A 27,275-nucleotide genomic window follows, 5' to 3' on the forward strand; every position below is an offset into this window, starting at 1 on the left:
AAGTTGATAGAAACATCCCTGTTCAGGAAAAGAAACAAAAGTTTTTTTTCTGATCAAACCGAGAAGCAAAACTTAATAATTTATGGCTAGGAGTGACAGAGTAGAACAAGGTCCGCTGAAGTAAGACATCATAAATAATGTGATACTATAGTGATACTATAGACAGCTTTCCATATTGCGCCACATCTAAAAATGCTTCCCTTAAAAAAACAAATCAGTAACACCACCAAAAAACCTTTTACATTTTGTTCCACCAAAGACTACCCTGCGGACTGACGAATACAAGAACATTTAACACACACACTGCGCCTATAGCGCCTTAAACGGAAATTCCCTCTTGTAATTCATAATTCTCCAGTTGTGGCGTAACCTATACAACAATAGAAGCGAACGCAAAACAAACAGCAAACAAAACGCCACTGCTAGAGAACGCGCGCAAAAGCACTAGAAGGTACCCAGCCTCTCCCGCGAGTCTCCCAAGACAAAGCCGGTCCCGACACGCACTGCGGCCGGGACTACACATCCCAGCACGCAAGGCGCACTCCATCTCCCAAGCTGGACTACGATTCCCGACATGCTCTATGGACAACGGGTCGGCCTCCTCAGGGTCTAGGGGGTCTAGGGTCTCCGCAGAAGTGGGGTTTGTCTCCGCCCGATCAGCCTCCGAGGGTCGGACACCATCACCCACTAGTAAATTGCGGATTACGATTTTCCATTTTTCCGTTCTTCATTGTCTGTTTTATTAGGACAGCAAAGAGCCCGTGGCTGGGGCGGGCGGGGACGTAGGTGGGTCAGCCTGGCAGGCTTGAGCCAATAGCGCCGGAGCGGCTTTTCTGCCACTATGGCAACCGTGGCCGTCCCCAGAGGGACCAGCCACCCATTGGGTAGAATCTTTCGAGAAGGCTCGAGAAGAAGGAAGCGGAAGTGGCACGTGGAGGGGCCGGTGGAGGCGCCGGTGAGTAAATGCCGCAGATTCTGGAAAGTTCTGATCAGTACGATACATAAGGCTGAGGAACTGGGACCTCCCCTTCTGGGCCGGTAGTTCAGCGCCGCGCCGGTGAGCTGTGGGTGCAGATCGAGGCCGCCATCCCGCGCTTGCGGAGCGACCTGCGGAGACCGTTCGCCGCCTTCCCCCGTGCTTAGTCCTCTGAGAGCTGCCACTGTCCCCGGGAAGCCGGAGGCGCCAGCCAGGCCGACTGTCCGTGTGTCCGTCCGAGTGACAGAGGAGCGGTCGAACTCCGCGGGAGCCGGGCGCGGCCGGGGCAGGAAGCGGCTGCGGAAGGAGCGGGCGGGCGGGCGGGCGGCCGGCAGACCCAGACCCAGACCCAGACCCAGACCCAGACCCAGACCCAGAGCCCGGGCGGAGGCGGACCGCGAGCCGGCCATGTCGGTGGTGGGGCTGGATGTGGGCTCGCAGAGCTGCTACATTGCCGTGGCCCGGGCCGGGGGCATCGAGACCATCGCCAACGAGTTCAGCGACCGGTGTACCCCGTAAGTGGGAGCCTGCGGGGGCGCTAGGAGGGGTTCTGGAGTGGGGAGAGAAAGCCGGCGGGGGCTGGGGAGCGTGGGGACCCGGGGCTTGCGGGCTGGCTGCGGAGCGCCGGGCCGATCGGAGGGCGACGTGCGGAGTGCTGCGCTCCTCCGTAGGGTCTGGGTACCGGCGGCTGCGTCGGGCAGGGCGTTTGCCCAAGAGTAGGGGTGGGGGCTTGCCGGGATCGGGGAGGGTGGGGGTGTTGGCGATTCACGGGGCCAAGTCAAGTCCTAGAGTGGAGTGGCCCAGGGTCGTCGCTTCGGGGGCGGGCTTCCTACTGCCAGGCCCGCGACTTCATTCCTTTTCTTGGCAAGCCTCAGTTCGCCCTTTCCGCGGCCGCCCCCGTTTCCCCATGCGGCTTCTCTGAGCTGCCTCTGCCGCCCCCGAGCTTGTCCCCCTCCCTCCGAGCATATTTTTGCGCACCGCAGATGCGGGGCTTCTGAGCTTTTTTCTTCCGCATCGTGAGTCTCGAAATGAACTGGAAGCTTCCAGAGCCTGTACGCTGCTGCTGGTCCAGTGAGCGGGCAGACTGTTGTTAGCGACCAGAGAATCACTCCTTTCATAGATACCTCTTCTTGCGCACTTTTGGTTGCTAACGCTGTCAGCCTTAGTGCCTGGGATCATTTGTGAAGATGTAAACGTCCTTTTGCTCGTTTTATGAGAGCCATTCAAGGGGAATCCTAAATCGTGTTTTAGTTTATTAATTTTGCCCCGTTTAAATAAAGGAGATAAAATGAGAATTGCACAGTTTTGTGCTAGAACTCGGGAATGAATGTTGTCACCGAATTAAATATTATATTCTATAGCGGCACGAGGTGGGCAAAGGTAACGTTTTATTAAAGCAACTTTTTCGAGGGGCTTATTTTCTGAAGATAATACATGCAAACATGCCTGCATGTACGTTAATGAAAACAATTGCTTGCTTCTCGGGGAAATTAATGTAGGTATTTTTTAAGTGCCTTAAATCCAAGATAAAAAGCATAGAATGAGACATTAAGGCCCAATGACTGACTGTAGAATGTACAACGAATGACTGTAGAATGACTGTATATGTCACAATTTGAGTACAGATGGCTATTTTTGAAAGTGAATGGAAAATCAGAAAATAGGCAAATATTTGACAGTGAGTAGCCTTGGGAATACTTACTCCATGATTTCAAATATTTGCAAATTTACAGTCTGTTCTTCAGCTGTGTAAAAGGCTCTGTAATTGGAGTATAGTAGGAAAGACAGTATGTCAGACTTCCATGCTTAGGTACAGTTTACATCTTTGTTCTCTTTGATCTAATAAAAGGAAGAAAAGCTGTTCAAATGAGAGTAGGAACAAAATGTGTATGTGGCTGTAGTGACCATTGTGAAACAAGAGACAACAGATATGTCTTTAAAAAGGGTAAGCAGAGGGCAGCATTGGAATGCCCTTTAATCTTTTGATGTAATAGATGTTTGACTCATTTGGGTTGGTGGTGGTAATTTCAGTGTGGAAAATGAGTTCAATTGTTCTGCAATTGAATAGTTACTCTGAGCCTGGAATGATACACTGTTTTTTGGAAGATTCTGGCCTTTGCTTGAACACTTCTCTGGCTTTTAGAATGCTATTTAGTACTTGCTCAGATAATTTAGGTTTAGGGGTCTCCTTAATAGCCAATTTAAAGTTGATTTAGCCTCATGTTTAATGCCCTCAGCATATTCCCATTTTGTTCATCTATTACTCCTACCTGCTCTCCGATTGAAAACCCAATTTGCTACCTCCTTCTGACAAGACTTTGAGCTTCTCTCTCTCTGTGCTGCCATTCCATTTCTATTGCCGAGAAGACTGTCTCACAGAAGTCGTTTTTCATCTCTTCAAGGCTGACTTAATGTAACTAATTATTACCTCCTTTTGTGGTAGTTACTCTGTGTCATTCTTACTTGGTTTCATCAAGTAGAGTCTTCCCTGTAAGACCCTCTCTTGAGCTTTTAAACTCCAGAAACCTAACTTAGGCCCTCTTGTTTGGGTTTATATAAACCTTTGGATCCTAAAGAGGCCGATGGTGTATCAGAACAGCAGTGGGTATGACAGTGATAACTTAGGTTTGTACAGAGTTACTAACCGAGAAGTGGAATTAACACCATATATTTTGTTAATCATGTATCTAAGGCCAAGTTGATGTTACCTTTTATTCAAAGTATTTTCAGAGTTCATGTGCACTTCCTAATAATTGGGGACCTGGACAGTTATATTGGTATTTGAGCTATTGGAAAATGCCCCCTGAACCATGAGCAGACTTTTTGGGTAAGATGGCTATCTAGATTGGATTCTCAGAGTAGCAATTAAGCAAACTTCCACTGAGTATCTGACCAAAGCTTGTGCTATAGTTATGCTGTCCTCAAACCACCCTCCCCCCACCCCGCCACCTGCCATGGGTAAGAAATTTATATTTTCTTATCAGTTAAAGATGTCTGCCCCTATGCCTTTTAACAGTTTTGAGACATGTGGTTTATATATCTTCTAGATCAGTCATATCATTTGGATCAAAAAACAGAACAATTGGAGTTGCAGCCAAAAATCAGGTATGTTCTTTAGAGAATTCTGGTCATTTTTTTAAAGGGAGAGATTTTCAAGGTAAAATCTCAAGGGCATACAAGAATATGAAATATCTAAGCCTACATATTTTTGAGTTTAGAAATGTAATGCAGATATTCTTTATGAGCCTTTAGATGGGGATTTTTCTTTCTGTTGCCTTCCTCTTCTCCTAAGAACCACTTTAACAGTCTAATCTGCCAACCTTAATTTTTAGTAATTTTGCCACCTTGTAATTTATCTAATTTTTAAAAATTACAAGTAAGACACTTGAAGTTCTTTCATGCAAAATTTCTTTATCTTGCATATTTAAGAGTTAAAGATTCCTTCTAAAAGTTCTGCATTTAGAAGCACTTTCAGGTTATTTAATAATTAAGATAAGACTGGGAGCATGTTCTGTATAGACCTGTGCTGTCTTATAGGGTAGCAATTAGATACACTTGAAATGTACAAATGTGGAGTAAGTATGAAATATACATGAGATTATGAAGTCTTAAAAGGAAATAAAGTATCTTCTCAATATTTTATATTGAGTACATGTTGAGATGATATTATTTTGGATCTATTAGGCTTTAAAGTAATTTACTGAAATTAATTTTGCCTGTTACTTAATGTGATAGAAAATTTATGTATGCCCCTCCCATGTAGGCCTCATGTTATAACTGGTGAGCCCGTAGGGTTGGGGAGGAAAAATTAAAGCAAAAGAACAGGAAATATGAAATCTCTTCTGAGAGGCTTTTAAAGAGAGACTGAAAAAGTTCTTTTAAATACAGAAAATAGCATTGCTGAAAGAGAAACAAAGTTCTAATCCCTGAAATGCTACAGTAAAGCTAGTTAGAAGAGATAACAAGATAAGAAAGAAAACAAGGGAGAGAAAAATAGCTGTGTATGAACATGTTAGTGAAGTAACTATCTTCCTGAATATGGCCATTTAGAATATTGATAATTTCAGACCTAAAACTATTGCAGTCTTTTGTAGTTATATGAGGAGAATCAGTTGAGGCTCAGATCTAGTCTATAAGTTACTGGATATACTTTAAGTCAGATATTTTAGTATATAAACATATTTTAGTATGTAAACATGCTTCAGTTCTGTATTGTTTGAAAAACTAGTGCTGTCAACGTGTATTCCTCCTTTTAAAAGAAGTGGACCAGAGAAAACAGTAAACAGTAAACTGTTTTGGGATTTTCATTACTTCAGAAGCCTCAGTTTTTAGTCTTTGAATTATTTCTGTATTTTAAATAAAGTTCCCACTGCTGACTTCTATGAGTGAAATACACTGAAGTGTGGGACTTTTCAATCCAGAGCCTAATCATCAAAAATACGCAGTTAAAAGCATTAAGTCACTTAGAAACTTCTTGAATTATCCTTGCCTCTTGCTTTTTGGTATAGATAATTAATGTTCCATTATTGTCCCAATCCATGTATTTTGTGACACAAAATGTTTATCCTGACCACTTAGTAATTTATTAGACTGTAACAACTTTTAATTTTTTTTTTTTAAGTAATTTGACTTGCAGTGCTTCCAGATCTCATTTATTCATTGGGTATAAAACTTGCAAGTTTAGTGGGGAAAAAGAAATGAAATAAAGGGGTGCAGTTCTTGGTTTGTTCAGGGCTTTAGTGATAGTTTCACCATCTTTTATCTTGCAGATTTTGAAATCTTTTTAAAATTAAAGTCTGTGGTGACAGTATTGCCTCCTGTTCCCTCTCACTGCCTACCTTCTGGCATTTTCCTGGGGTTGCGGAGAAGGTTATTTATGTTCTTAATGGTTTGGGTTGTACACTTGACTTTCTATAAAATTGTAATAGCTGATAGGTGTTCAAATTAGAAAAAAAATTTTTAATTTATAATTTCTTTTGCAGCAAATCACTCATGCAAACAATACAGTGTCTAACTTCAAAAGGTTTCATGGCCGAGCATTCAGTGACCCCTTCATTCAGAAGGAGAAGGAAAACTTAAGTTATGATTTGGTTCCAATGAAAAATGGTGGAGTTGGAATAAAGGTAATATAACTGAGCAACCTTAGAGTCCTTATTTGGAAATAGAAAAAAAAAGAAACCCCACTTAAATACTTACTTACTAAATATTTAGAGTTCTTAATTAGATGAGATTTTTTTGTCAAGTTCTTGTAAACCGTAGGTATGTCTTAATGCCTGAAAATTATTCAAATTATTCAAATTATATTGCTATAACTTAATTTGTGTCTCATAAGTTCTTTATAATTGTTAAAATTTAGGTTTCCTTAGTGTTGGTTAAAAAAATCTCAGTTGTGTTGTTTTATCATACAAAAGTCATGACAGCCCAGTTGTAGTTGTTTGGAGAGCAGTAGTATAACAAAACCAGAAATCTGTTTTTAAATTAACAGAAGCATTTTATCTTAGGGTCTGCATAAAATAATAATTGCTACACTGATTGATCTCTTCAGTTAGAGTGGAAATTTACTACTTTCTGTAATGTTTTGACTAGTACTTTGGGTAGAGGAAAAAAAATCTGTCCTAGCTTTTTTCCTTCCCTTCACCTCTAGAGAAAAGTTCTTTCTTCTTCTTCTTCTTTCTTTTTTTTTTTTTTCTTGTTCGTTTTCTTCTTTTCTCACAGCTGTAACAATAAAGGTTTTCCAGAAGAGAATGTGTAATAACATTTGAAAGTTAGTATTAGCATGTAGTTTTAAGTACTACAATGTTTAAAACATTTTCCTTCCTCAATGTAGGTGATGTACATGGATGAAGAACATCTCTTTAGCGTGGAGCAAATAACAGCTATGCTGTTGACTAAGTTAAAGGAAACTGCTGAAAACAACCTCAAGAAACCAGTAACAGATTGTGTTATTTCAGTAAGTAGAATTCAGCAAGGCAGTGTGTTTTATTTTAATTTGCCTTTTTGCTACTCTTAAGTATTAAATGTGTGAAAACTGTTCTATTACTAGAGATCAAAATCGTACTGGACTATATTAGTATAGCGCTCAGGAGCATTTCAGAGTATGTTTGAGTGATATTTTTAGCCCGAAGTTGCAGAAGTTCTTGATTGGAGGTGCAAATCAGAGTCTCCTGTGGGGCTCCTTGGAAGAGACAGGTTGGCTGAATGGGGAATGTTCTAATACAGTCAGTGAACAAATTTTCTATTTGTATACTTAATGGGACATTTTCAGAATTCTGCCATCAGTTGAGAACCAGTTCATTAGAAGTTTTACAATGTCATCTTCTAGTAGTGATAAAACCTAAGATTTTATTTATTTACCTGAGGGACAGAGATAGCACAAGTGGGGAGAGAGGCAGAGGGAGAAGCAGACTCACTGCTGAGCAGGGAGCCCAATGTGGGGCTTCATCCCAGGATCCTGGGATCATGAGCTGAGCCGAAGGCAGACATTTAACTGACTGAGACACCTAGGTATCCCAAAACTTAAAAGATTTTTTAACACTGACAAGCCCACTACCTTCAGTGGGCAGTTGGTAGGTTATCAAGGAGTATTTGAAGTGGACAAAAGTCATCTTTTATTTGGACACCAAAAAGGCAGCTGGAAATTCTCTTCCAAATGTCTAGGGTCACTTTTTGATCTTCTGTGGTTATGTCCTGGACCAAGACAGTCTGTGATGGAGTTACCTGCATCTTGCATGGTCTTTGCATTATAACATGGGCAGCATGGCCTGCCCAGGCCATTCAGAAACTTTTATGGCGATGTATCCTGGGAAATGGAAGAGTAGAGTCAGAGGCTTAAAATTCCTACTTCTGCCCTTGCAAGACAGAAAAGACAGAAGGTGTTCTATAAGACTATCTGGCTGTCGCTTGGAAAAACAGTATCTAATCTCTGGGAAAATTAAAGAATTAAGTTTTAAGTCAGTGGTTCTTCCTTTTTTTTTTTTTTTTAAAATAAGCAATATGGAAAACTGATGAAAGCAGTGTTCCGATTTGAAAGGTGAGCAGAGACCCACTTTTGCTCTTGCCTCTCTTTCTGAAGCAGCTACAAATACTTTGGGGGAAAAATGAAAGCCGCTGTACTAAGTTTTCTCTTCGGTACTTTCTGTTAGTTAAGTGATTCTATGGCTGTATTGTTAGACACCCCTCCTGAAGAGTGTCCTAGTTAGAGTGCTGTCCTAGAAAGCGATCAAAAGAATTAACCTAGCTGGAAGCACAAGTCAGCACTGTAAGAAACTTCATCCCATCCCTTGAGCTGTTTTTTGCTTTTCCTTCTTTTAAGAATATTAAGAGGCTTTGCCTAAAAATGTTTTTGTAATCTTAACAGTTCTATAGAATTAGAAGGTAACCGATCATCTATTAATACTTAAATGCAATGAATAGCAAAATTATCGGGCAGTGGCATATGCTAGAATTAGTTCCATATTATCTTTAAGTTCCTTCAGTATTTACCTGTAGTTCAATTATATTTAACATTAAATGTTGACTTAGTGTTGTGATTTCCAGCTGTCAGAAATTAAGACTGGTTCAGAAGTGGTATTTCCTACACCTGAGGCTTTTTATTACATAGAAGTAATTGTTGGTATGTCTTAGTGAACACTCCTGATTTTTATTTTGGGTTAAAATTTGGTTATAATAAAAATTACTTTGATAATAACAATTTTGGGACACTTTTTTAAAAAGTAATTATTCTTCTGAAAGTTAAGGAACTTGCTGGAAATGAAGTCTGGAAGTTCTGTTTATGTTCTGTGACTTTGCTAGGCACCTATTTAGCTGTACTGTTTTATTTCATTATAAGTGGTTAGGAATTCGGATGTGTGTGTTCTAGACAAGTTAAAATTCTTTCCTTTCTTGTTGGTAGGTTCCCTCTTTCTTCACAGATGCTGAGAGGCGATCTGTATTAGATGCTGCACAAATAGTTGGCCTAAACTGCCTGAGACTTATGAATGACATGACAGCTGGTAAGGGAAAAGAACTATTTTTGTGTAGTAGTGAATATACTGTCAAAACTAGAGTTAAGACATATCAGGTATATAATTCATGTACTTGTAGAAACATAGCCTAGTAAAAAAATAAGGGTTAGATTTGAAATTAAAGAATTCCAACTTTTCAGATGCTTCTACCTAATGAGAAATTGACACTTTGTCAGATTTATGGTTCTGTTTTCATTAAATTCTATGTATAGATTTTAATCTTTCGAATTATGGGTGTTGAATTTAGTTTTTTATTTCCTTATGTGGTTTTTATAGTTAAGTTTTCCCAAAACCTTAAGATTTGGGGCTTTACAACTGCCTTGACTATAAGTATTGATTAAGTTAAAAAAAAAAAAACTTTTCCCTTCTACATTTCTTGAATATATGCAGTTAGTCATTGATCATTCATCTTCTATCAAATATTGATTTAAACTGTATTATTTGCCAGGCATTGTATTTACAGATACAGTGGTAAGCAAAGCAATTGACTGTTCTTCCTAGAGCCTTTACTGGTTTTTTAAGATTACAGGTGAACAAAAGGTCAGTTACAATGTAGTGTATCCAGACAAAGCAAGTAAGACTTTTTTCCCAGTGTATATCTAATATACACGTGTTTTATATCTAATACATATATGTCTTTCACTTCTAATACGTGTTTTAAACCTCCTAAAAGTATCAATAAAGATGTGTTCTTAGGTTATATGTATTTAGAAATACAGTGGTTTAGAAGTTCAGAAAAACCTAACAGTCTCTTTAAGGTAGATCAGCTTTTTGCATTGAGTCTAAAAAGAAATTAGTAGGGACTGCATTTGCTGCAGTTGTATATTAAATTCTTAATTTTTTTGGATAAGCAGTCTCAAAGGTTGTGGTTCAAATGTAAGTATTATGTGATGAGACTGCTGTTGTTTGTGGTTACATTTCATTGTATTTGCACCTTGTACATTTTCTCTGTCGTATCTCTTCATACATTGCAAAGTGAATAGAGCATTGTTCTAAAATCAGAAAGGGAACAAGGTATTGGTGCCATGAAAATTAGTTCAAAGTCAGGTATAAAAGGAATGTGTTCACCTTTAAGTGTTTGAGGTATAGTCAGGTTTCCTGCATGTGTAATTATTTTAGTAATGATGAAATTCCTAAGAAAATGTGAACCGAAGAATTGATTTTTTTTTTTTTTTGTAGTTGCTTTGAATTATGGGATCTATAAGCAGGATCTTCCAGGCCTGGATGAGAAACCTCGGATAGTAGTTTTTGTTGATATGGGACACTCAGCTTTTCAAGTGTCTGCCTGTGCCTTTAACAAGGGAAAATTGAAGGTAATGTCATAAATTAGAACCCAGTGACCAAAACATATTTAAATGTGTTGTATTTGTCATTACTTCAAACAACTGAGCTTCTTGACTTTGCTTCTTGGTAATGAAGAGTTTTGGGTAACGATATTAACAAAGAATTATTCCTAAAGTTGTTCTCTATAAGGATGATGTAATTATCTTAGTATACTTCTAAGTATTCTGGCTTAAGAAAGAGCAGCTTTTTTAAGATTATCCTATGTAATCATTAAAAGTAAATCAGAGATTTAGCATTTCATTTGGCTTTGGTTAGTAACATTTCTCTTGACTTGGATTTCATGTAATTTAAGTAGCAGTCTTGATCCTGTAGTCTTCAGTTGTTTGAGTAGCAGTATTTAAGATTCTAATTAAAAATACGATTGAAAATAACCAGATTATATGTTGTTTTAACTAAATTAGGTACTGGGAACAGCCTTCGATCCTTTTTTAGGAGGAAAAAACTTTGATGAAAAGTTAGTGGAACATTTTTGTGCAGAATTTAAAACTAAGTACAAGTTGGATGCAAAATCCAAAATTCGAGCACTCCTTCGTCTGTATCAAGAGTGTGAAAAATTGAAAAAGTTAATGAGTTCTAACAGCACAGACCTACCACTGAATATCGAGTGCTTTATGAATGACAAAGATGTTTCGGGAAAGATGAACAGGTGCGTCTTGAATTCTCTTGATTAAATAGAAGAAACTTCTGCTGAACTATAACTCAGGTGTCCATCTAGCTATGGTGTTGAGAGTCTTGGCCTACATTTCAAGATTGTGTGCTATTCGTTAGGACTATTCACATCATTAGAAACTAGGGTCACTTCTGCAGAGAGGTGATTTTTTATTTATTTTAAAGTAGGGGTAGCAGCAGAGGAAGAGAGAGAATCTTAGGCAGGTTCCACATCCTGCAGGGATCCCCACGTAGGGCTCAATCCACAATCCTGAGATCATGACCTGAGCCAAAATCAAGATTTGGATGCTTAACCAACTGAGCCACCCAAGGCACCCCATGCAAAGATGTTTTTTTTTAAAAAAAGGCACTTTGCCAGGTGCCCTTATGGTGGAGTCTTTTTGGTATTTATCATCTCTTAGTATTTTTAGGCCAGTAATTGAATAATGGTTACACAAAAAAAAACTTTAAGGAATAAAATGGCAGTCTTAATATAAAAGTGATTTTTTTCCAAGAATACCAGTAGAACTAATTTTCTCCCCATCTCTTTTCTGTACCTGTTTTGTATATTTATTTATTTTTTTAAAAAATTACAAATTACAGTACAGTTCAACTTGACCCATGTGGAATTGAGCTTGTCAAAGGAAAAAGAAATTCATTGGGTTAATACTGTTTTAAAAAATTGGTCAGGATATTGGCTTTAAGATAATGTTTCCAAAGATTAATAGCGTTCCTGTTCTTTACTAAGGGCACAATTTGAAGAACTCTGTGCCGACCTCCTGCAAAAGATAGAAGTTCCCCTTCACTCACTGATGGAACAGACTCAGCTCCGAGTTGAAGATGTGAGTGCTGTGGAGATAGTTGGAGGCACTACCCGAATTCCAGCTGTGAAAGAAAAAATTGCCCGATTCTTTGGAAAAGACATTAGCACAACACTCAATGCAGATGAAGCCGTGGCTAGAGGGTGTGCACTACAGGTACTGCTGTCTCAGCCCTTTTTTCTCTTGGTGTTCATGCCTCTAACCATTTTTGCTTTGTTTCACTGTGATGGGGTCATATAATAGGCAGAGCCCTGTGTGTAATTAGCTATCCCAAGGGAGTGCACTTCCAAACAACAGCCATAAGGCTGTGGGGAAACAGGGATCTTCAGATCTGGAACATCAGGAAATTTTTGATGGAAGGAAATTTGCAGCTGATGTTTCTTAAACTGTGGGTCAGGAACAGGCATGACTCTGAGGGGACCGAGGAAACACAAGAATCAAGCATGAATTAGCTGTGTGGTGGTAGCGATACTTCCCAGGCACAGAGAGGGCAGTTGGAACAGCGGTGTGGTGTAAGGAGCAAATGATCGGGGTGGGGGAGAATTTGCTGAGAGTGTTAGTTAACAAGTGGTCTTGGAAAATAGCTCTTCCTCCTCCATCAAGCTGATTGTAACTTACATATCAAGTAAGAAGGCCACTCAGAGGCTTAAGTTCATTTGGCAAAGCGAAAGCACCAAAACTAGAAGTTGCTGATAAGGAAATTAGTATTTATATTTAGGACAATATTATAGTCACCAAGTAGTTTTAACTAAAATTTCAAGATAACCATGCTTAAATTTTAATCTAGCTAGCACAGTTATTTTTAATACAAAACAGCAAAGGTTTTTAGAAGGACTATACCTAATTCTTTAAAAAGGAAGGATATGTACTCATTAGTGCTGGTAGTCCATTGTATCCACAAGATGCATCTGGGGTTTTTGTTTTTGTTTTTTCCTTGATAATGGAGTGTACCTCCTTAACTAAAGCTCTAATTCCCCGAAACATTGGAAGTTTATCGTTTCTTTAGAAGTGGAGCTTATTTTGGCCTTTCTTTTGAAGGATCCTATGCTAATCAGAGATTGACTTTCAGTTTACTTGTGTATTTGGTCAGTTTTATGTGACTTCTCTAAATCCACCTGTCAGTTGGGTGTTTTCCACCTCAAGTTTGAATTTACCATTGCTTCCTTGATAAAATTACCTGAAAATATGAACATTTTGGGTTTTACCCTTTTTCAAAAGTTTTTAGACATTTGAAAGGTGATATGGATAGAGTTGTTTGTAGAAACACACACAGACTCCAGAGTGGTACAGCTTGTAATTGAGATTGCTGTCAGGGCATTCCTGGCAAGGCCAGTGTTTTTTTTCCTAAGCTCCTATGAAACTTGTTATTGGTCAACAGTTGTCATCCTGAGATCCATTGTATTACTGGTCTATATTTAGTGACTGGCATAGTATTTAGATGTTCTGTTCTTTGTACTTAAGATGACATATACTGTAAGCAATTTTGAATTTGAATTTAAACTTACCATCCAATTTGAATTGAGCTTTATATTAAAAGATGAATGCAGCTATTCATGATTTTATGATAATCCTTTCTTTTTCTTTTAAAGTGTGCAATTCTTTCCCCGGCATTTAAAGTTAGAGAATTTTCCATCACAGATGCTGTTCCTTTTGCAATATCTCTGGTGTGGAACCATGATTCAGAAGATACTGAAGGGTATGTAGCAGAAGACAAGTTTATTCAGATAACTATTTGAACATAAAGGAGAAAAAATTAACAAATGACTTTTACAGTTGAGGGTCTGAGGAGTCCAATTGGAATCTTTGAACAACCAAACCTATCAAAATATTTCTCTCATTTTGGTGTTAATAAATGGTGAGATATAATTGGTGATTTCAGAGCATTTATTCCATTTTGTGTAGCATTGTAATCTTAAGCGCTTAGAATACTGAATGCCTTTTCCTTTCCTCTAGGGTCCACGAAGTATTTAGTCGAAACCATGCTGCTCCTTTCTCCAAAGTTCTCACTTTCTTGAGAAGGGGACCTTTTGAGCTAGAAGCTTTCTATTCTGATCCTCAAGGAGTTCCATATCCAGAAGCAAAAATAGGTAAGCGATTAATTTGAAAGACATAGTGTACCAATGTAAAAAATTTTCTTCTTGGTGATGTTCGGTGGAACATAATTCCATGTAAAGACATCGTCAGTTTAGAATAATGGTGATGAAGAAATCTCTTCCTTTTATTGATGAATGAATTGGCCTGTAGAGATGATATGACTTGCTTAGTGCTGCTGTCACATCCATGTGTTTGTGTCTAGAAACATGTCAGCCTTTTTTCTCCTGATACAGTCTCTGCTTATAGGATCACCACCTGTTTTTAATATTAACCTTTCTTCTAGATGGAATGTTACTTCCAGTTTAAAACTGGCTCAGAAACCATTGCAGCAACTTCTCAAATGGACCTTTCTATTGTAATCTCTCTTAAAAGTACATCTTTTTTGGTACATTTTTCCTTGAGAGGTTTGGCGCTGTCCATCTGTTTTGACTCTAAGTACCTGGAAATTTATGGGAGAGCTTCGGATCCCTTCCTGAGTGGCATGTGACTTTCCCAGGCTGAGGGTAAAAATTTGCCAGTATTGCAATATCTGTTCAGGACTCACTGTTACCCCACACCTTTTCACAACTAAGTTGTTTGTAGAGGTCTACCCTGACCAGTGTGTTTTCTTTCTTAGCACTTAACACCAAAAATGTTCGACACAGAGGAGAAGAGATTTTTTTGTTGTTTTTTTGGTTTGTTTGTTGTTGTTGTTTTTTTTTGGTTTGTTTTTAAACCATTTTTACAAATTTATTGCTAGGAAATTAGCTTGAGAAATTGTTGAATAGAGACTAAAAATTTAATAGGTTGGATTCTATGCATTAGTTCCCCATCGTGCAAAGGATAAAATCCAAGCCTTTTTAGTATGGCATCAAATCAGTGTTATTGCCAAAATTAAAAAGCTTGCACATGCTTAAAGAACAATCTTACACATCTCTCTCCTCTAATTCATCTCGGATACCCCATAGTGAATGCTGTTTCTTTAAATGAGTTACAGTAATTATTTCCTGAGCCCCAGTGATTTGGTAATTATTGAATGTCTATTCTAATATCTTTCACTGACCTGGTAATTAAATCTGTAACTTCTTGTGTTTGTGTAAACAGCACCTTAAATATAAAGGTGTCAAATCCCATATAGTGCTTTGCACATACTAGGTTCAAAATACTGAATTTTGGTTTAGTGGCCTCTGGAATAACAAGGCTATTAGTGGATATGATAGCTAACATATACCACTTGGTTCTGTGGTTTTATGTGCTCACTGTAAACACTTATCACCTCAATCCACAGAAGCATAGGTAGGTTAAATAATTTGCAGTGGGTTACACGGCCAGGATTCAAGCCCAGAGACTGGGTCAGAGTCTATACTCTTACCTCCTACTCAGAAATGCACTACAACTACTATATTTTGCATTATAATTTCAGGCTTTGACATCAGGTTTTATCAAACTCTCTCCTACTTAACACATAAAAAAATGTTTTGATTATTCCCTCAGAAAAACAGTTTTCCCTAAAGACTCTGTAGGATTAAAATGCTCAGTGTCATTTAAGATCTCTGCCTTAAACTTGCTAACAGATTTTCATGTCTAGTTTGTGCTTATGTTTATTGAAATAGGATTGGAAGAGGTAGGGACTTCTTGTCATCTATCTTACAGAATCTGTATTAAATAAAAACAATCACAGGAGTGCCATGCCTTTGACGGTTTTATAGAATATTAAGACCTATTCCAAGTATTGGAGTAATACCATACACCTAAGTTTATTTTATGTTAGTAGGATAGGTCTTATTTCAGTTGGTAGAGAAAATGGGAAGATTTGGGAATAGCAGTACTTTGAAGCTTTGTCATCTTTACAGACATTTAGATTCACTTCAACAATTGTCCATTTCTTTTTGTTTTAGGCCGTTTCATAGTTCAGAATGTTTCTGCCCAGAAAGACGGAGAAAAATCGAGAGTGAAAGTCAAAGTGCGAGTCAATACGCATGGCATTTTCACCATCTCTACAGCATCCATGGTGGAGAAGATCCCAACTGAGGAGAATGAAGGGTCTTCTGTTGAAGCAGACATGGAGTGTCCCAATCAGAGACCAGCAGAAAACTCAGACACTGATGTAAGTTTGTGGATAAGCCTTTGAGTTGGGATATATAGTTGAGTTAACTCTATAGAAAAAGTAGGGAAGGGTTCAAATACATTTTTCTTAATTTTATTTAGAATTTTGGGGAATGATGATGCTAGCATTGCTAGGTGATATATATGGCCCATAATTTGGTGAATTTATGGTTAAATTCTATATAGCTAATTTGAATTGGCACATTACAAAATAAGAGTGTAATTATTACAAAATAATGAATTGTTTAAGGCATTGAACACATATTGAGAAGGCAGTTTTGACTGATGATTAAGAAAAAAAGAAAAAGACTTAAAAAAATTTTGGAATATATACCAAATATGTACCAAATATTAAAGCTGATTTTTAAAAAAATTATTGCAGAATTGGCTTTGGTATTTCAGGACTTGTTTGCTTTTATTTACATGATTTGTTATATTGTGGGAGGGAAGGAAGAGAAATACCTGCATGGAATATAGAAAGAAAGTTGTTACTGTTCATGTTCTTCCAATTAGCATGAGTGCAGAAAAATTTTAAGAAACTTCAAAATGGATTAGCTGTTAGAGTTTACTTCTGGATAATGATCAGAAACAGCTTAAATGGAGAGGCAAGTGAACAGTGTTTTAGTTAAGATGTGAGAAAGTGTGGTATCCTGTGGTCAGACAGCTCTTATCGATATTATTCCTAGAACATTTAAGGAACATTAGTATCTGAGCCTTAGTTTTGTTCTCACTTTTAAAAATTGCAAAATGATGCGTTAAATGATCAGTGCTGTATACTTTTCCATTTGGCTATGGACACCATTATTCTAATGCCTGTTGTATCAATCTCTTTGTACCTTTTGGATATTTACATCACGAGTGCCTTGTTTCTGAATATTTCAGCGTCTGCCTTAGACTCTTGAAGCTCTGAAAGAAAAATTTGAGAGCCTTCAGGGTGGACAGAAAGTAGTTAAATGAGAATGTTTCAGGCTTCTCCCAAAGATGGGAAAGGACTAGAGCAAGCACTGATTCATTGGGGATTGAGGTCTACTAACATGTAGCATATATCTTTATCCTGAGATCTTCTGAAGTGGAAATAGCTGAATCACAAAAAGAAGGTGGGGACAGGAGGAGCCTTGGGTATCTGTAAACTTAAATGAGGAATCCCTGAACGACTGATCGACTGATCGTTGGCTTTTTTATGCAACTGTTCAGTTCATTGAAATGGCGATACGTTGCTGATGGCTGCTGGTGAATTTAAGTTTTGGAATCTTGTTTCTGGGAGAGAGGCCTGGAGTAAACCTATTTCTTGTGCTTTTGCGAGTTAATAGCTCTACAAAGCTAGATCAAAGCTTCCTAAAGGAGAGTTCTTGGTTGTCATCACATCAATCAAAATGCCTACTGCTTGGTTATTTAACAATATTAACTGCTCTCATTCAAAGAATTTCTTACAGGTTTAAAAGTTGTAAGGAGTTTTCAAGTATTTTGTATTTATTTTGCTTTTATCCAGTATCTTTTCTCCCCCACCTATTAAGATTTCAGAAATTGAGTGTACTGTCTTTGGTGCCCTGTAACCTTTTAAATTTATATAAGTACACCTGCTTTCTACATCCTTTGTGCCTGGGCTTTCATTTCAGAAAAATATCCAGCAAGACAACAGTGAAGCTGGAACACAGCCCCAGGTACAAACTGATGGTCAACAAACCTCACAGTCTCCCCCTTCACCTGAACTTACCTCTGAAGAAAACAAAACCCCAGATGCTGACAAAGTGAGTGACTCTTCTAGTTCATTCCTTTAGACAATGTTGCAACATGTGATCATTAATGATATCATTAAATCTGCAGTTTCAAGAGCAAGCACCAACTTACCTTATTCTGTATAGGGTTTTGGTTTTTTATGTGTTTTTCAATTAAAACGAGTTAGAGGTACTCAAGCCCAACTAAGGGAATTGAATATCCTGTTTTAGACACGAAAGCTTCTCTTGATTAACTGCCACTCTAAGCAACAAGAGACGAATGCATGACAAGTCTTACCTTCTCTAATGTCAGAAGTATCTGCTAATGTGAAGAGTTTTCACTTGAATTAGTCTGAATGATAAATACATGGGCTATAGGAGTCTAGTAAACTTTTTTCTCCTCTCAAATCATCTGTCAAAACTAAATTAATTATGATAGTCTGCTAATAACCAGATTGTACTTCAAAGTCATTTTTCTTTGCCATGCTTCCACAGTATGTATTGGAAGCTAAATTAAATATTTGTGCTTGTCCCTTGAAACATGACAGCTTCTAATCAAACCTTTTAAAATTCATGATCGTGTAGATACTGGGAAGTTGACATTGTTTCTCCAGATCATTCTGTGCTTTGCAGAACTTCACTCTTTGTAAATTATTAACCTTTCGTTAGTGGTTTGGTTTTCTCACCTTTAGATGAATCACAGAATTGTTTTACACTTGGTAAACATTTCCAGTTTTTAATCTCATATCCTGATTGGTCCTGTGGGAATCCTAATATGAGCTTTAGTTCCTGACTCTGAAAGCTGCTTTTTTTCTCCTCGTAAAGAGTTCTGTGATGATGATGGCGGAGCAGCATTGCTTTCTTTGCCGCAACAGCTCCTTAATGTCCCGTCCCTCCCCTCACTTAGTGTTGAGTAGTAACTGACTTGTGCTGATGGTCTCAGTGCCTGTCTGGAACATGACATTGAGTACCATTTCATGTTCATAGTTGTGGATGGGAACGCCAGCGTCAGGCCCTTTGGAACGTTCTCACACACCCCTTTGGAGGGTTCTTCATCCATTCCTTGTTGAGTGCCATTTTGTGATCTACTGGTTTAGTCAGTAGTTGGTTTAATGTTGTACTGTCAGAGTCTTACGCTGACTTTGACTGCTACACGTGTACTGTCATCCATTTGTTTCCCAAATATCTGTTGTACTCCTGTGTTTTATGAGGTATGGGTGTCCTCTAGTTCATTTTCCTTGTGGTGTGTGCCCCTTGAGCATGCACAGTATATTGGGGGGTTCTCATGTGTGCTAGAGACTGGGGACTGCAGGCTGATTGACTAGATCCTTGCTGGTGAGACAGCTGGCTACACTTCTGAGACATGTGACTTTTAGGAGTACTGAACCAGCAGTCTGGGAAACATGAGTTTTAGTCCCATCTCTGTCTTCGTCATTTTAGGCAAGCCACTGAACCTTTTTGAAGTCCCAATTTCGTTTGTGAAGTGCCTAGAGTTCTAAACTTTTTAACTTCTCAGAATTATCCTGTGGCGGTGCTCATTGTACTGATAGGCTAGTCCTTCCTATCTGACTGTCCCAGCCAGTCAGGGTGTGTGTTTTATTCCGTTTGTTTTTTTCTAATCTGTTCCACAGCTGAGTTTCCTAAATTGTGTTCTTTGTTATCTCAGCTAGTAGGAATGTGTAGAAAGGGGAATACATAGAAAAGTCTTAGAAAATTAAAGGCCATAGGAGATACTTACTTCTTTAGCCCTGTATTTACGTATTTTGAAAAACCTGCAGCAAACTGTTAGCATTTGCTGCATCATTTCATTTTCTATTTTAAGGTTCTTTTGTGTCTTTTTTTTACCTTACATTTGCTTAAGAAAAGGAGTATGACTCCAAGGCAGATAGTAGGAATAAAGATATTTATATATGTATACATACATTTACGTATGTATGTGTTTAGAATACCCAAATTCATTAGGAAACTTTAAAAGGCACTCATCGGTGTAGTGCTGATTGTAATTGAACCAGGTATGATACTGGGATGGAGGGACTCGCATATAAAAGAGGAATAGAAGTGATCCTAATGTGTTTACCTTTGGTCACAGTCTGTTTTAGTCACTGTTAGATTCTAGGCTGTATTTAAAGATGTGGTAATTTAATAATAGTTTAGACTTTTTTTTTTGGAGTCCTAGGCATTGCTTACAGGCTTAAAAATTAAAGACCTATGAAGAAAAGTTTTAGCCAGAAAGATACAAATTTAAGTTCAATATGCAAAGAGAAAAATATACTGGTGAATTCTTGAGAGAAAGAATGATATGTTTAAGTTATAGCTGCAGCCTGGTTTAAAATGGGTGGGTGGGAATTAGATGATGTGCGCTCCTCCAGTTTAGGATTTTAGGGAGTTTATTTTTAGTAAGTATGATAGGGAGATTTTTTTGTTGTTCGGAAGATTTAGGAATTTTTCCTTTTTTTTTTTTTTTTTTTTTTTTTTTAACCCCTTCCTAAGGCAAATGAAAAGAAAGTTGACCAGCCTCCAGAAGCCAAAAAGCCCAAAATAAAGGTGGTGAATGTTGAGCTGCCTATTGAAGCCAACTTGGTGTGGCAATTAGGGAAAGACCTTCTTAACATGTATATTGAGACAGAGGTAAGTACTTCAGGTAATTATTTTCCATTCTGGAATTATTTAGTTGGTTGGCCCAGTTACCCATATTCCTAATAGAGGAATAGCTGTGCTTCTTTCCCATACCCCACGTTGTATACAGTTTTTTTTTTTTTTTTTTTTTTTTTTTTAAAGATTTTATTTATTTATTTGACAGACAGAGATCACAAGTAGGCAGAGAGGCAGGCAGAGAGAGAGGAGGAAGCAGACTCCCCGCTGAGCAGAGAGCCCGATGCGGGGCTCGATCCCAGGACCCTGGGATCACGACCCGAGCCGAAGGCAGAGGCCTCAACCCACTGAGCCACCCAGGCGCCCCCGTTGTATACAGTTTTAAGAATAGGAGGAATCCAAAACTAATGGTTCTCAGTTTAATTTTTTTAAAGAAGTTGTGTTTGTATTTTTGCCTCCTTATGAAAAAGATCTATGCCTTAGATCATTCTGCTTAGTATATAATTTATTGCTTGCGGTCTTGGCAGAAATTGGATGCCACTGTGTTCTAGGACAGGGTGCAATACAGTTGGTACCTCAGGCCACACTAAATATTTTTTTTTTCCATACTAAATAATTCTGTTAAAATACATTGTGCTTCTTTGTAGTCTAGAATATGTGAAATAATTGAGATATAGTTTTGTTTTATTGAGATGGCAACATTGTGTTTTGAAATTTAATAATTATACCTCATTAATATTTCATTAATAAGTGGGTACATAAATTTACAATCCTTAATTTCAAACACAGTTGCAGCATCCTGTGACCATTATATATTGGCCAATATTAATCCCAATAGGAGACAACCATATAACTACCTAAAAGGAAAGAAAATTGTAGTGAATTGAATTTTTTTTTTCTTCTTGGTATTAAGCCTGAGCTGCAAAAGCTATGTAATTTATCATGTAATTTAAAAAAAAGTCACAACCCACTGTGTGTATTTTAGTAAATGAAGAACTTCGTAAGATTTGTTATAAACTTACGAGGTATCAATTAGAACTGTAAACACTTTTTTTTTGGGTATAATTGTTAATTTTAACAAGCAGAGTCTAGTTAACATTTAGTTAAAGATAGCAGAAGACTAAGGCTGGAATTAATCTTCCCTGTTTTCTGGCAGGGTAAGATGATCATGCAGGATAAACTGGAGAAGGAAAGAAATGATGCTAAAAATGCTGTGGAGGAGTATGTGTACGAGTTCAGGGACAAGCTGTGTGGACCATATGAAAAATTTATATGTGAACAGGTATGTGTAGCGCTCTGTGTTATTCAGATAATAAAAGTGTTTCGTGTAAAATTTGACATTTAAATCTCTACTAGATTATGTAATGAGCTTTTTGAAAACAGAAAACTTGAAATGGAAATTGTATAAACAGTCCGGAAATTGTATAAACAGTCCTGGAAAGAGGCTCATTAGTAATATGTAGTTTTATTCTAACTCGTCCCAATGACTTTTTGGTTTTCCAAAAGAAAGAACCTATCAAACATTTATTTAGAGTCCATGACATTAAAGGGTTGGGGGATAGAAGGGTGAATAGGAGAAAATCCTTGGTTTTAAAGACCTCCATCCTTATATTTTTGTTTTTGTTTTTTTTGTTGTTGTTATTGTGACTCTGGTTCCTTTGGTTACTCATGATCATTGTTTTATCCCATAAGACTTGTTCATCTAGTCATTCCAAAATTTATCCGGCAGACTATTCCCTTTAGCCCTTTTCTAAGCTCCCAAAGTCAGTATGGCTCTGAGTAAATCCCAGAAGCACAACTGTGAAAATGAGGCTTAGAAAACAATTGGCTAGATACAAATCTGGGATGGTTTTGGGATTAATTCTGAAGTTAAAAGAATTTCAATTTAGGGGTCTATTTTAGTTCTAAGTTCCTTGGGCTACCTTGTAATAAGCATTAGTTTTTGGCTCTGCCCTGACATTTCCTGGATTTCGTGTGATTGGGATTCTGAAGGAGAGATGATCTAAGGTGGGTAGACCTCCCAAGACTAGAGTAGAAATACATTGTGGGAATTGGTTCAGAATGATTTTTTTTTTCAGGTTCAGTGATTGAATTGTCAACTTGTCTATTTCCCTTTAATAATTGTGGGAGTGAATAGAAAGTTATTTCATCAAGACCTAATTGCTTTGAAGAGCAGGAAGATAATTGCTCTTCCATAACCCCATTTCAGTGTATAGATTGTCCAAAAGTAGACTCTGAGGTACAGTATTGTTAAGTCCGTAAGCGGTTTACCAGACTTAACAATGTCTCTGTGTAAAAGAGAAGCCAAGAAATTACTGTTAATCTCTCATGTAAAATCTACTAGTAGTGTTCATTGTTCCTTGATACTTTTCAGTAAAGGGAGTCCAGCTAATCAGAGTGTTTTTCTTAGAAATAGGATTGGTGACTTAGTGTTTAGCACTTCTGAGGATGACTCTGTCTTGTTATGAAAACTTTTAAAGTAAAATTGCCTGGTACGGATTCTCATGTTTCATATACAGGATCACCAGAATTTTTTGAGATTGCTCACAGAGACTGAAAACTGGCTCTATGAAGAAGGAGAGGACCAAGCTAAACAAGCATATGTTGACAAGTTGGAAGAATTAATGGTAGGTCCTTCTCTCCCCCTCGGACGTGGTACCTGTGTTTTAGACTACAAACTTTCAAAATGCAGTTAGACAAGTGTTAATTTATTACATCTTGTTTTAGAAAATTGGCACTCCAGTTAAAGTTCGGTTTCAAGAAGCTGAGGAGCGACCAAAAATGTTTGAAGAACTGGGACAGAGGCTGCAACACTATGCCAAGGTAGCCGCAGACTTCAGAAATAACGTAAGTCTTTTTGTGCGTTGCAAGGAAGTTACCCTAGTTTTTAGCAAACTGATACTAAGTTGAGGAACCTTCACTGTGAACACATGAGAAATTTGTTTTTGGTATTTGAGACCAGAGATAGATTTGAACTTCATAGAAAATTGGGTCAGGTTAGAGGTTACTGTTAAATACTCTTTTTTTTAAAAGATTTTATTTATTTATTTGAGTGAGAGCATGAGCCCCATGGTAGGGCAGAGGGAGAGGGAGAGGGAGAGGCAGGCTCCCCACTGAGTAGGGAGCCTGATGTGGGGCTTGATCCCAGGACCCTGGGATCATGAGCTGAGCCAACGGCAGCCACTTCACCAGCTGAGCCACCCAGGCGCCCCACTGTTAAATACTTAAGTCTACAAAATGACCATGCCTCTTTTTCCATTCAGGATGAGAAATACAATCATATTGATGAGTCTGAGATGAAAAAGGTTGAGAAGTCTGTTAATGAAGTGATGGAGTGGATGAATAATATCATGAATGCTCAGGCTAAAAAGAGTCTTGATCAGGATCCAGTTGTGTGTGCTCAGGAAATTAAAGCAAAAATAAAGGTAAGTAGTATTGTCTAATGTTTGCTGCTGTGTTTCCTTAGGGACTCAAGCTGCAATCCTGTGAACCTTAAATATAACTCTTTCTTTGACCATTCTTTAACCTCATTCTGATTGAGACCAGATTTCTTAGTTCATTATTGATACTACAAAATATAGAAGATCGTATTTATTTCTCTTAAATTTCCATTTTTTCATTATTCATTCAGTTCAACAAATATATTTGTTGAGCCCCTGCCACATGGCAGCCATTGTTCTCAGGTAAAGCTTTGAGTATATTAAGTCAGTCCCTGCCACTGTGGCAGTTACCTGCTGGTTCGAGGAAGGCTTGACAGCAAACGAGGAGAGGAAGTGTATCAGATGAGTCCAGTTGCTGAGGGCAAAAATTAAGTAGTCAAAAGGGTTAGGAGATACTGGGCACTGGAGAAGGACCCAGGTATTTTATCAAGAAAGACCTTGCTGAGTGTGTGAGGCTTTGAAGAAAGTTGAGAAGAAAACTAAGGGATGCTTTCCCTCTGGAAGAATGTTGAAAAACAAAGTTAAAGAATCGTGAGCTTTTTTTTTTTTTTTTTTTTTTTAAAGATTTTATTTATTTTGGAGAGAAAGCATGTGAGCGGGGGGAGGGGCAGAAGGACTGGGGGGAGAGGACATCCCAAGCAGACTCCAAGGTGCGGAGTCTGATGAGGGGCTCAGTCCCAGGACCCTGAGATCATGACCTGAGGCAAAGAAGTCAAGAGCTGGAAGCCCAACCAACTGAGTCACCCAGGTGCCCCAAGAATTGTGAGCCTTTGAAGTCAGGGGGCTATAATCTTGAATCCCAGTTCTTTGCTTACTAGGTTTCCTGATCTTGAGGTTAAGTTAACCATCCTCTCTGAACCATCTTTCATAGGTGGGGATCATAATTTCTACCTTCTAATATTATTGTGAAGATTAAATGAGGTAATAAAATCTGAGGACTTTGCCAGGTTCCTGACTCATCATGGAAGAATATTCACTGCTGTTTTCACCAGACTTCAGTCATAGTTTTGTGCAAGTGTAATGAGGAAATTGAATTCCTTGAGATAGAAAAATAAATAGCTCAGGTGGTGTCTTAGGGAAGTAATTGAAAATGACTGGATGGATCAGAGTTAACCTGATTACTAATTTTATTTTCCTTGCTTAGGAGTTGAATAACACTTGTGAACCTGTCGTAACACAACCCAAGCCAAAAATTGAATCACCCAAGCTGGAAAGAACTCCAAATGGCCCAAATACTGATAAAAAGGAAGAAGATTTAGAAGGCAAAGAAAATTTTGGTGCTGAGCCTCCACATCAGAATGGAGAATGTTACCCTAATGAGAAGAGTTCCATTAATATGGACTTGGACTAGATAACGTTACGTTGGCTTAGTCCTTCAATGAATAAAATATTTTTGCCATAGTATGTGATTCTGCATAACATACTGAGACTATTTATATTTTCTTTTTTAAGGATGTTTAGAAATTTTGTGTATTATATGGAAAGAGAAAAAAAAGCTTAAGTCTGTAGTCTTTATGATCCTAAAAGGGAAAATTGCCTTGGTAACTTTCAGATTCCTGTGGAATTGTGAATTCATACTAAGCTTCTGTGCAGTATTACCATTTGCATCACTGAGGATGAAATTGACTTTTGTCTTTTGGAGAAAATAAAACAAACTGTACTGCTTGTTCAAGAGGGCTGTGATTAAAAATCTTGAAGCATTGTTCCTGCCAAGGTAGTTTTCTTGCATTTTGCTCTCCATTTCAGCATGTGTGTGGGTGTGGATGTTTATAAACAAGACTAAGTCTGATTTCATAAGGGCTTTCTAATATTAATTCTGTCCAATAGAATATGACTTTTTGCTTTGATATTAAAAATCAACAAGTAAAGCAAAAGCTAGTGAAATGTGTTAGCAGCATGCAGAACAAAAACTTTCAACTTTATCTCTTGTTATACAGTACATTGTCATGTGAAGGTGTACATTGGAAGAAATGTTGATTCTGTTTGTAACTGATATTGTGAAGCCTTTTATGAGCTTTAAAATAAAGTTCATCTTATGGTGTCATTTCTAAACGGTTTTGTCATTAACTAAAAAATGCAGCTGGGAGGGGGAAGGTACATAAATTGTAACAAAAATGAAGTTACTTTCTATGAAAATCCAAGTTTCCTTTTTTACTGCTCCTTACATATGCTTTTTCCTGATAGAAAAATGGCATATATTTGTTACATTAAACTTAATATTTTTTTAAAAAGTTGAATGTAACTCTAACACTGGAGAAAAAAGCATTATTAACTTGTTGCATATCCTTCAAGCCTTGTCCTAATGATGGAACTTTGTTGGGACAGGTATGCATGTTACACTGTTGGTGGTCTGTTTTTTAAAACTGTGTAACCAAGGGAAGAAGTACAGAGTCAGGTGTTGTAACTGCACTGCTCTCCTGAATTCCAACATAAAGACATGCAAAAAACATATTTTAACCAGTCCCAGTGTTGGTGGAAAGAGGTTTCTCTGGGTTTTGCTATCTAATGTTGTAGTGAATCCTGTCTATCTGCTTATTTCTTAAGGACAAGAAGTGTTGGGGGCATGCTGGGGAAGACCTGCAGGGTAACGATACATAGCAAATAACCACACTACCCTCTAAGGGGCCACAGTTTCATGGTCCTTCAATGAGGGCCAGCTTTTCCTCACCAAGTAGTGGAATCCGTGTTTATGTGTCACAAGTCTATTATAATTGCTACTGTTTGGCTACTGTGTACCAGGTATTTCAGAGGCTTGTCCTCAAAACCTGAGCACCCAGTCACTGAAGTTTTAAAGTCCACACTCCAAATAGCAATTAAGCACTAAAAACTTGTCTTTGTGTGTGTGTGTGTGTGTGTGTGTGTGTGTGTGTGTGGTGTGTACTTCAGCATTGTAAGTTTGCCTGTTCCTCTTTCCTAAATACTCTTAATTGTGGTGTTTGAGTGTTGATTTTTTTAATAAAATGTTCTTATTAAGGATCTTAACCATTTGCCAACATTCAAATATTTTCCCAGTTTGTAATTACTTTTCATTTTTTTAAACTGTTAAGAGTCTATCTCTTGTGGTTTTTCTTATGTTCTCTTAATGCATGTGAATATATACTCATCTAGGATATGGTCCCCCATTGAGAAGTAAAGATACGTTAGTGTTCTGTGTACAAATGGAATCTCATAAAAAATGAATGGTTTTTAAAAATAGGAATGGGAAAACTTTTATTCTTCCACCCCAAAATAGTACCTAGTGATAATGGTAGAGGAACTATCAGTCTGCTCTAAGTCCATTTTATAGTTAAAGGTTGGAAATTTTCTGTAGTATCACTTTTCTGCAAAGATGAAATATTTTTTAAAAATGGCTCAACTGGCTATAGTTTGCAGGTCTCAAGGTTGCATTTTTGGATGTGGGGAAAAACATAAAACATTGTCAACACTGACTACTTCATGATACCATATCTAATCATAGGTGCACACAGTTGATATATATATCTAGTAATCACCTAGAATCCTCAGGACAGGGACTAGTTTGGCTTCTCTATTTAACAAAGTGTTGATTTTTATATTTA

At 37.9% G+C, this 27,275-nt stretch overlaps 1 protein-coding gene across 2 annotated transcripts; it reads left to right on the forward strand.

The window, feature by feature from the left end:
• The first annotated feature begins 926 nt into the window (after positions 1-926).
• Positions 927-25,850, forward strand: HSPH1 (heat shock protein family H (Hsp110) member 1). 2 transcript variants are annotated; one of them, XM_080798986.1, is made up of 18 exons: positions 927-1,491; positions 4,024-4,081; positions 5,959-6,099; positions 6,804-6,926; positions 8,868-8,967; positions 10,159-10,292; positions 10,725-10,969; positions 11,720-11,948; positions 13,382-13,488; positions 13,746-13,879; positions 15,764-15,972; positions 17,588-17,719; positions 20,177-20,314; positions 21,435-21,560; positions 22,798-22,905; positions 23,006-23,125; positions 23,542-23,703; positions 24,863-25,850. In XM_080798986.1, exons 1-18 carry the CDS (start codon positions 1,385-1,387, stop codon positions 25,067-25,069), a joined length of 2,580 nt encoding a protein of 859 aa, XP_080655112.1. In that variant the 5' UTR covers positions 927-1,384; the 3' UTR covers positions 25,070-25,850. The 2 variants fall into 2 exon arrangements, with proteins under 2 accessions (XP_080655112.1, XP_080655113.1); XM_080798987.1 differs by lacking the exon at positions 17,588-17,719 and having other exon boundaries at positions 972-1,491.
• The last annotated feature ends 1,425 nt before the right edge of the window (positions 25,851-27,275 follow it).

The sequence above is a fragment of the Martes martes genome (assembly GCF_963455335.1).
Source record: "Martes martes genome assembly, chromosome: 3".
Classification (NCBI taxonomy): Eukaryota; Metazoa; Chordata; class Mammalia; order Carnivora; family Mustelidae; genus Martes; species Martes martes.

Coding starts and splice junctions, on each gene's coding strand:
- HSPH1 (XM_080798986.1), top strand. CDS start 1,385: ATGTCGGTGGTGGGGCTGGATGTGGGCTCGCAGAGCTGCTACATTGCC. Junction 1,492..4,023: donor TTCAGCGACCGGTGTACCCC/GTAAGTGGGAGC, acceptor TATATCTTCTAG/ATCAGTCATATCATTTGGAT. Junction 17,720..20,176: donor AAACCCCAGATGCTGACAAA/GTGAGTGACTCT, acceptor CCCCTTCCTAAG/GCAAATGAAAAGAAAGTTGA.